Below are 10,775 nucleotides of genomic sequence, written 5' to 3' on the forward strand. Positions count from 1 at the left end.
TCACCAAAAATTAAAAAATAGCAGTTTTTCGTTCAAATAGAAAATCAATTTCTACTTTGTTTCATTTTAAACATGTAAAATTAATTTAATAATTTGAACTAGAATTATCCAAATCAAAATTTGATAAGAAAAAAATAAGTATTTTTTAGGTCCAATCTATATACATTAACAGTATAATATTTTACACCTTTAAATTAATCGAATTAAAATTCAAAGTATCAACTGATGCTTAAATATTGTTATTGTTTTGTCTCAAAGAGAGGAAAATAGTTTCCTTTTAAACAAGTTTTCTCTTTTAAAAAGTATTAATAAATTTTTGCAAACTTTGTATTCATAGCAAACACTAATATAATAAAGTTTTGGATACGGAGCACAAACTACAATGTTATATTAATCGTGTTTTGAATATACTATATATATATATATATATATATATATATATATATATATGCATAAAAGGATAGATACACTATAATCCAAAGTATTGGGCCCGTGCCCAGCACAGGCATACGCCAACTAATATGTCTTAGAATAATGAGAGATCCCACATTATCACACTCCATTAAAGGATACAAAAGGTTCTTCCAAGTCTGTGGAGATAACTTTTGGTGAGATACTAAGGTATCATGGGTTTCGGCCTTTTTTGCTTTATTGATTCAGTTCATTTTGATCCGTCCAAATTTAGCTATACTCGCTCATTTGAACCTCTATTGGCGACATCACCTAACGGATGCACATTTGGAATGCGTTAGGGCACAAGTGCTTTTACAAGTCGTGACTAATGAAACAAACACCTATATTACTTCAACAATTATAACTCAACTCAAACTATTACATGAATTAGCAATACTTAACTGAAATACAACGCTAAAGGAAGAATAGGGATGAGAAAACAGAAGATATACAATAGAAGAATGGGGATGAGAAGAAACTCACTTTTCTCAATAATACTCGCATAACTTCTAATTCACAAGTACTGCCCCTTTTAATGGAACCGTTCTCACGCCCTCTACTCGACTTGGATCCCAAATAAACCTGGCCCTATTGCTTATTCTCGACCCAATAGCTCTTGTCAGCCCAATAACTATTTTTGTGACCTTGGTATGCGAACTGCCCTTCTTTTGGGGTGGTCTTTAAATTTTGCCCCTCAAATTGTTGATCTTTAAGTTTTGCCCTTCGCCTAAAACCCACGGGTTCCGGATTCAAACTCCCGCTCAGTCAAAAATTTAAAAAAAAATCGCAAGGCAGAGTTTGAATTTCGCTCTGCCCACTCCGGCAGACTTTTAGTTATGCTTAACTAAAAGTCTGCTTGCCTTGAGGCATATATTTTATTTTATTTTTACTTTTCAAGGCAAACTTTTAGCTATGCCTTGAAGAAATTGTTCCGCCTTATGGGGCATACTTTTGGTTATGTCTTAACTAAAAGTGTGTCTCGTAAGACATCACTAAAAGCATGCCCCATAAGGCGAAACTTTTTCTTAAGGCATAATTAAAAGTTTGTCTTAGGCAAAGTCTATGCCTTAAGGAAAAATTCTGCCTTGTGGGGCATACTTTTGGTTATGCCTTAACTAAAAGTCTGCCCCATAAGGCATAACTAAACTATGTCTTAAGGAAAAGTTTTGTCTTATGGGGCACAAACTTTTAGTTATGCAGGATTCGACATAATTTTAGTTTTTTCTTAAGGAGTGTATGCCGGATCCGGCATACACGCCCTCCAGCCTTGCCTTGCGAAATTATTTTTTTATTTAATGCTTGAGCAGGGGTTCGAACCCAGTACCTCATGTATTCGCCTACCTTTTCAAACGAAGAGCAAAACTTAAAGACCACAAATATGAGGGGCAAAATTTAAAGACCACCTCAAAAGAAGGGCAATCCGCGCAAAAAAATGTCTATATTTGGCTGGACTTGGTTCATAACAACTAGTTTATGAACATCAATTATATTTGTACTCGTAATTAACTAACTGTAAAACATAGAGAGCTTTTTGTAAGTCATTAAGTTTTGTTTTAAAGGTAATCTTGATCATTGAGATGATTCAAAGTAATTAGAAAAATAAAAATAAAAAGCAATGACGAGTCAATTGGATCTTGGAAACATCAGACAATTCTCACACCATACACAAAAAGAAAACTGTAGCCAAAAGCAATTATAAGCTTATGTTATTATATGCAGTTTCTATTAGAATTTTCTTGGAACATTTTAATTTATCCTAACTAATGCAATGAACCCACTGAGAACTTTAACTTATTTATGTACGAAAAAACGTGTTCTTTAGTGATCCATCAGTGGATTGTAGTTGTTAAAGTATATTTGAGACTAAATGTCATTTTGTTTGGTTACACGTACCAAGTGCAGCAGAAAGAAGTAATCGCAGAATACCAAGAATTCATTAACTACAGTGAGTGACAATCGCAGAATCCTTAATTAGTGGCCAGCAACAAAACCTGAATGTGACTATTAATTAAGCGGATGTACAGTGAGTGATTAGTGGTTCTTTTTTATATTCATTCCATTATCTAAATTAAGTGGAAAGGCCAAATGGATTGTTATTATAGCTTTACGTAATATTGATACATGCATCTGGAAACTTGACACATCTGCCGAACCAAGCACACACAAATTAATAGCTATAGCTAAATAAAAGCCACATTTGTGGACTCGGTGAGCGAAGTTATGTGACATATACATGTGCTGGTGGTACGTAGCAAGAACACAGCGTAATAATCGAGGCGCACGTAAGTTGACTAGGACATTACTATTATTGGAAAAAAAAAGAGATTTTTGCGGACTCTATAGAAAGTTTCTTTGTTTTATTGAAATTGGCTTTCAGTTAGTGCATTAATTTTTCAACACAATTAGTTGCTTAGTTTTAGGATAAATTTGAATTTCAAATTTCTATTACATATTTTAGTTTGTTGAGATATTTTAGTCTTTTTGGATTCTTGTTAAGCTCTTCAATCCGCACATAAGACGATTCCTCTTTTTATACTCAATTATGTAAGAGTCCAGCTAGCTCGTCTATGTCTGGCAGTTTAAGTCTTGACTCACCAGCTTCTTTTCAATCCAAGAGCTGCATGATAAGAAAGTTCTTGATCTCGGCAAGCTTCAATTAGTTAAATAGATCAAGAAGGATTTTCTATAAATTATATGTTTTAAGTTGGCTATTTAAAACCCGTTATGCTTAATAAAATTATTGAAAGGCCTTTTTAATCATTCTTCAAATCATTTTTGCTGCATCATCTTTTAAAAAATCAACAGTTTTCTGCTCAATCAAAAGTCAAATGTTTGCATCAATGCAGCCTCTCTAGTAAATGGCAAGTTGTTGTCAATAATAACTATATTGAAGGTGAAGAATGTATTTTAGAAGGCAATGCAATCCTTCTTTGTTTCTTCATGCATAGCAAAGTGTACTCTTGAAGAGAATGGTTTCACCCCTACATTCTAATGTTCAATCAGGACCATGATTCAAAGACAGCTAACTATGTCAATTAAAGGTGTGAGTTCACAAGACTTCTTTCAACTTTATTTGATTTCATACCTACTATGTCATTGACTCAAGTCTTTATTCTGCACAAAAGAGAAAATATTTTATATTCATCTTCATGGACCGAGACCACTTTAATATAAACAAGAGTTAGCATCTAAATATCTGGCACCAGCTACACAATCAGAAACCATACGACGAGTTAATCGTAAGTCTTATAGGAGACTAAGAGGAGGGCTTGAACTGAGGTTATGACATGGAAGCTTTACATATTTGGAGAATAAGTATGTGTCAACCTGCTTTTGGGAGTTCTAACAGCTTACAACTGTCTCAGCTAGTTGGTGACTTGTCCTAAAACTATTTTACAATGACGGATTTTACAGTATACAATCTTCTACAGTTGTTACATCTTATGTCATGATCTCTAGAGCTTCTCTGGTTTGTCCAAGTATGTTAAATACTGTTGCTGCAATGGAAGATGGTGTGAGGCCAGCTTCCGCCAACTGATCAGCAGGAGATCCATGGTCAATGTATCGATCAGGAAGAACTATTGGTCTCCACTGCACAAAATAAACAAGTGACAGTTGAGAAAATAACCAAATGCACACTACATAAAATGCACAAAATATCTTCAGGAGAGTTTTACCTTCAACTTGCCATCAAGAAGCCCATCTAAGGCCATAAACTGAACAACATGCGATCCAAAACCTCCAATTGATCCTTCTTCAACAGTGATCAGTACCTCGTGTGATTTTGCGAGGCTCCTTATGAGAGCACGGTCTAGTGGTTTGCAGAAACGCGCATCTGCAACTGTTACTTGTAAACCACGAGATTCTAACACAGCAGCAGCAGCCAAACAGCTCTGCACAGCTGAGCCATATCCCAATAAAGCCACTCTCTCCCCTTCAACCAATATCCTGCCTTTTCCAACCTGAAAATATTTGTTACAGGAAAAATCAAATGTCATTACTCAGTCGACAGCATTAAAGGCATAGTGGAGATTGAAAATGTACCTCAAGGGGAGTTCCTTTGTTTCCAACGGGAAGCTCTACACCAATCCCATTTCCTCTTGGGTATCTGAAACAACTTGGTCTGTCATCAATGGCAGCAGCAGTTGCTACCATGTGAAATAGCTCGGCCTCATCAGAAGGAGCCATTACTACCATGTTAGGAAGACATGCCATGAAAGTAACATCAAATGCACCACAATGTGTAGGACCATCTGCTCCAACAAGACCTGCTCTGTCCATGGCAAACCTCACTGGCAGCTTTTGCAAATCAACGTCATGCACTACCTGGTCATAAGCCCTCTGCATGAAAGATGAATAAATTGCACAGAAAGGTTTAAGGCCTTCACAAGCCAATCCAGCAGCAAAGGTTACTGCATGTTGTTCTGCTATTCCAACATCAAAACACCGTGTGGGGAAGCGACGGAGGAAAAGGTTCATTCCAGTCCCACCCCCCATGGCAGCATGGATTGCAACAATGTCTTTATCTGCTTCTGCTTCTGCAATTAAAGCCTCTGCAAAATATGTTGTGTACGACTGAGTCTTGGCACTGGCTTTGAATTGCTTTCCTGTTGCTGGATCAAACTTGGCTACACCTGCAAGCCATAAACAGATTTAAACATTCATGCTTTCTATTTAAACAAGAATGACCTTTGTGAGACAAAAAAGGAAAAAACAGAACAAAACAGCAAGATAAGTGATTGCTTACCATGATACTTGTCTGCAGCTCTCTCAGCATATGGATAACCTCGGCCTTTCTCGGTGACAACATGGATCAGTACTGGACCTGTTGTTTTAGTACTTCTAACCTCCTTGAGAATAGAAATAAGGTCATCAATGCTGTGGCCATCCACAGGACCGATATAATATAGTCCAAGTTCTTCAAACAATGTTGATCCAGAACCACTGATCATGCCACGAGCATATTCATCAACTTTTGCAGCAAGCTCATGCATAGGTCCACCAATCTGCTTAGTAACTCCCTGCACCAATTTCAATCACATATAAGCCAATCCAGTTTCTTCACTAAAAAAAAACTTATTCAATTGTTTCTATCAGTATGCAAACCTTAGCGACTTCTCTTAGTTCTCTGAGAGGCCTATTAGATTGCAATCTGCTCAAAGCACTACTTAGAGCTCCAACAGGAGCAACTGGCCCATCCAGAGTAGCAGTAGGTAAAGAAACTTGTCTATTGTCGTTTAAAATAACAATCATGTCAGAGTCCAGGTAACCAGCATTATTCATGGCTTCATACGCTTGACCTGCTGTCATCGCACCATCACCTATTACGGCTATAACATTGTTGTTTCTTCCTTTTAGATCTCTTCCAACAGCCATCCCTGATCATTCAATCAAACCACTTTTACAGTCTGGATAACTAAAATTACAGACTCCATACTTGAAGAAGATTAATGTTGAGTTGAGGTACCAAACTTTTAAAAGAGTGGAGCTATAAAGGTTAAGATTCATGTACATTTATGATGAATACATCTTATATCACCAGAAGAGCAAGACATAGGCCAAGTGACATTAACTTGCATGAATGTAAGGATACCAATTTAAATAAAGCCTCAACATTTATATCACCAAATAAAACCCTTACGTGGATTTGGATTATTACTTATGTTCAAAGTGATATACAAGATACATCCAATCCATGTTTAAGGGGGAATCGATTCAAGTATCACAAGTCTTGTTCTGTATTGAACTCAGTGCACAAGAGGGGTAGAATGGATATATACCTAGGCCTGCTGAGATGGTGGTGGAACTGTGGCCAGTGCCAAAGCAATCATATTCACTCTCCGACCGCTTAGTAAATCCTGCAAGTCCATTTGTCTGTCTTAATGTTGACATCTTCTCCCTTCTACCAGTCAAGATTTTGTGAGGATAAGACTGCAACATTCAAACCACACCATCAAAATGAGAATACTAATAACCCCACTAATCAAGATTCTGTTAGTTTACCATATCTTTTTGTTTTTTTTGGGTAATGTTAGTTTACCATATCAATCACAAAAACCAAAAACAAGATTATCACCTGATGACCAACATCCCAAAGGATCCTATCTTGGGGAGCATTGAAGACATAATGAAGAGCAACTGTAAGCTCAACAACACCAAGACTTGAACCAAGGTGACCCCCAGTCTTTGATACATTGAAAATTGTATCTGATCTTACTTCATCTGCTAGTTGTTTAAGTTCCTACATCAAAATTAATATGAGATTTTAAGCACATAATTTGTTGAGTCATTTTTTTTGAACCATCATATATACCTTTTTTCATGGAGACAAGCAAATGACATATAAAATTTACCTTTAGAGAAAGATTTTTCATATGAATGGGATAGTTGATAGTGTCCAGAATAGGTGTTGGTGGTCTCTGTGTGTAGTATTCTCCTGATTCTGACAATGATGCCTGAACCACACGTGACCTTTTCTTCACCTTCATGATGAATGAGTACAAAAAACAACCATCTCACTCAGCACTATTTAATCTCAAACTGACAATTGATAACTTAAATATCAATAAATTTACACCAATTTTCACATCTTAAATCAATGACAAAGAGACAAGAGAATCCATCAGATATCATCTTTGATCTGACAGCTATATGCAGCTCAAAAAAAAAAAAAAAAAAAAAAAACATATCTTTCCAATCTCAATGAAGAAATAGCAAATATTACTTCCAAATAAACCTAAATTTATTGAATCAATCACCATTTATAAGAAAAATAAAATAAAAAATACTATAGTACAGGCAATCAGCATAAAAATAACTACACATAGGAAAAGTGTAGTCCTTTTTGTATGAGTTAACACAGAAAAGCCTTCAACAGAAAGATGGTTCATCATCAATTTAAAACCCACAAGCAACCAGGAACAGAGCTACATAGGGCCGAGGACCCGCTGTTTCTGCATGGTCAAAATTATTTTTTATTTATATATAATTGATGTTGAACGCCCTTTACTTTTTTTAATATTTTGAACCCTTGGCGAATATGCTGGCTCAGCCACTGCAAGCAAGTACTCAACATGAGCATTCTACCAAGTCCCAAAATAGTTCAAATCCTACTTTACCCAATCAAAAGAGAAACTACAAAAGAAAAGGTTGAAACCTGAGTAAGCTTGTGTTGGAACTGAAACTGCAGATCTGTTCCATTAAACCATTCAGATAAAAAAGGACTCTGCTTTGAAAGATCTGAAACTACTGTCCTGTTCAAAATCCCTGGAAATGCATATGCACACAAAGCCATAATTTTGTTTGTATGTATGTTTCAATGAAAATCCACAAATTTATACAGAGTTTTCTTGATAATTACTTGGAACAAGAAAATTCTAATAGTGTTGTTTTCTTGACTTTTTTTTTTTTTTTTTTTTTTTTTTAACAATCAAATCTTGAAAATTGACCCAAGAAATTAGGATGTGATTGAAGAATGGTAAAAAAAAAAAAAGAGTCTTTATAAAAGGATGAAATGCTAATCCAATGTGGGGATTGGGAAGAATGGTTAAGTACAGAGAGCAAAGTGATGTGAAGGTACAGTTGTGTGTATGAAACTATGAATATATAGGAGTATGTAGCATCGAATTTAGCTTGGCTATGAACTGAAATCTTCAAAAAGTTGCATTACTTTCTATTGGGCCACGTCAGCAGAAATCACAAATAGATAGAAAGATGCGATAATGGTATCTATTGATTGGGAGGGAAATAAATGGGGAGGTGGAGAAAGTGGTGTTACTGTGTCACTTCCTTTAATTTTATCTCTTTGTAACAACTATTTAAGTATTCCAAATTTATCGTCTGCCTAGCTCAAATTCATATTCAGTAAGATTATTTAAAACTCATTAAAAGAAAAAAGAGATAATTTCAGAAGAAATATAGATTTGATTTCATTTAGTTTTTTGGGTAATGGAGAGGAATTATTAGTCAAGATGGACGATTACAAAATGAATTAAACAAAGAATACATCAGTAAGGGCAAAATTGTCCGGTTATAACTTTTTTATATTAATAAAATGATATTAAAAGAATTGTTACAAATAAATCAAAATAAGAGAGATTAGCGTAATATCGTAAACCATAAGGGAGGTGGGTGTGATAAGGTCAAACCTGAGGGAGGTCTCCGAAATTATCCCAAGAAAAAATGCTCACTATCTAGACCTTTTAAACTATCAAGAGATGGAATTCGAAATTTAATTAAAGGTAAAGAAATCTCATTAATGTTATCATGGTGTCACTTCGAGTTGACTCGTGCTTTTATCTTGTCTTTCATTGGAGTATCAGATTATCCACCGCTGTATTTTAAATTTTATACAAAGTATACTCCTCATTAAGATATAAAATAATATCTCGATACTTGAAAATATATACACTAAAGTTCGATATTTGAAATATTGGAAACGTAACTTTAAGAAATTTTCGATAAAATAATTTCTTTTAACTCACAAAATTTTAGCTCTTTTTCAACTTCACATCAAACAGTTTTTTTTCCCCCAAATATTCCAAATGCCTACTTCATTCTCCCAAAAGATGAAAGAGTTTGAAATAATTGTGGTAACTAAACATTATTCAGAGCCCGTTTGGATTGGCTTATAAGTTGCTTGTAAGCTGTTTTTAGCTTTTTTAAGTGTTTGGCTGCCCAACTTAAAGTCATTTTGTGCTTAAAATAAGCTCAAAAAAAATAATTGGGCCCATTTGACTTAGCTTATCTAAAGCGGTTTATAAGCTGAAAACAGCTTATAAGCCAAAAAAAGTAAGTTAGACTACCCCAACTTATTTTTTTTAGCTTATAAGCTGTTTGCAGCTTATAGGCATAAGTCCATCCAAACATGCTCTCAAAATAACATTGGATTTTATGTGGAGGGTAAATCCCCTTACCAAACGGCTGCATGATTAGGAATATATGGATAAGAGTAATTAAAGACCAAAAATACTTTTAGGGGTCGTTCGGTGAACAAGTTACATAGGATTTATAATGATCCGGTTATAATAAGGGGATTAATGACAAAATTATTTAGTGAACTACTTTTATTAGTAGATGTTTAATTTATTGGGCGAATAACTGGATACATAAGGTATATATAAAATATGTGTTTGGTTTTATATTAGATAAGTTGAGATAAACTTTTATATCAATTTTAACGTTATAATATCATAAAGGACTTTGAAAGAAGAGTCTTGGAGAACGGTATTGTGATCATTTTGATATTTTATCATCGGACTAGTACTCCATGTATTGTTATCCACATTAAAGATGATATAACTAATCTCAAGATAGCTAAATATATTTCATATTAAAAGATGATCCCTCATTTTAACCAAGAATTCTTATCTCCTATCCGGCAAATCAAATGACCTCTTAAAGTAAGTATCTTGATGTTATTATTCACCACGTAATCTCTATATAATTGTCCATCGCATAAATAATTTATGCATTATAAATTAATTGTTATACTTTTCACTATTGATTACCTAAGATTGTATCTGTTGATTGGCAAATAGAAAGAAGTTTTCCCAATTCCCACAAGGCCACAACCATAAAGAAAAATTTCATTGTTTCACAGTAAAAAAAAAAAAAAAGATCCGTATTTAGCTATTCACTTTTTGATGGAGCTCTATTTGTAGAAAATTCTAAAAATATGAATCATTCAGTAGTTCATTGTTGAAAAACATGTAGGGTCATTGCACTAAGAATAGCAAAAGGGCATTGAAAATTTTGTGGTTCTAATTGAAACATAGTACTATCTTCTATTTTTTTTTTTCAAATGAAAGTGGACACCAATTGAAACAAGTCAACCAAAGTAGAATCAGATCAGCATTTTGGAACCTAATTATGTCCTGTTTTACCATGGACATATATATATATATATATACTAGTTTCATGAGGCCCGTGTTAAGCCCGGGCCCAAACTCAAAATATAAACGTAGATATTTTAATTAAAAAAATATAATTTTTGTTACACTTTCTTACCGTATAATAATTAAAATTTCAAATAAAAATATTTCCAATATATAAAAGAAAAACTTTCATTTAACTCCTTTTAACATCTTTAACTTTCATTTTGATGAAATTATTTACTTCAAATCAGATGTGGAGCCAGAATTTGAAATTGATAAGCTTCGAATCGTAATTTTCTTAAGTTACTTAGTTATAAATTAATAATATATACATACTCAATGAACTATTAAGACACATAAAAGTTTTTAATCAAAGCGCTACCGAATCCGACCAAACCCGTAGCCGACACTCTAACTCTACTCTGCTTCAAACTCATTTCGTGTTTA

At 34.2% G+C, this 10,775-nt stretch overlaps 1 protein-coding gene across 1 annotated transcript; it reads right to left on the bottom strand.

Annotated features, from left to right (window-relative positions):
* Positions 1 to 3,603: 3,603 nt before the first annotated feature.
* LOC132626871 (probable 1-deoxy-D-xylulose-5-phosphate synthase, chloroplastic) lies at positions 3,604 to 8,079 on the bottom strand. Its single transcript, XM_060341890.1, has 9 exons — positions 7,610 to 8,079; positions 6,807 to 6,935; positions 6,530 to 6,694; positions 6,234 to 6,384; positions 5,560 to 5,831; positions 5,201 to 5,474; positions 4,498 to 5,087; positions 4,131 to 4,415; positions 3,604 to 4,044 (listed from the first exon to the last, which is right to left on the bottom strand). Exons 1-9 carry the CDS (start codon positions 7,745 to 7,747, stop codon positions 3,895 to 3,897), a joined length of 2,154 nt encoding a protein of 717 aa, XP_060197873.1. The 5' UTR covers positions 7,748 to 8,079; the 3' UTR covers positions 3,604 to 3,894.
* Between the last annotated feature and the right edge of the window lie 2,696 nt (positions 8,080 to 10,775).

This window comes from Lycium barbarum, chromosome 2, assembly GCF_019175385.1.
Source record: "Lycium barbarum isolate Lr01 chromosome 2, ASM1917538v2, whole genome shotgun sequence".
Classification (NCBI taxonomy): Eukaryota; Viridiplantae; Streptophyta; class Magnoliopsida; order Solanales; family Solanaceae; genus Lycium; species Lycium barbarum.

Coding starts and splice junctions, on each gene's coding strand:
- LOC132626871 (XM_060341890.1), bottom strand. CDS start 7,747: ATGGCTTTGTGTGCATATGCATTTCCAGGGATTTTGAACAGGACAGTA. Junction 6,695..6,806: donor TGAAAAATCTTTCTCTAAAG/GTAAATTTTATA, acceptor ATTTTGATGTAG/GAACTTAAACAACTAGCAGA. Junction 5,088..5,200: donor AGCTGCAGACAAGTATCATG/GTAAGCAATCAC, acceptor TATGGCTTGCAG/GTGTAGCCAAGTTTGATCCA.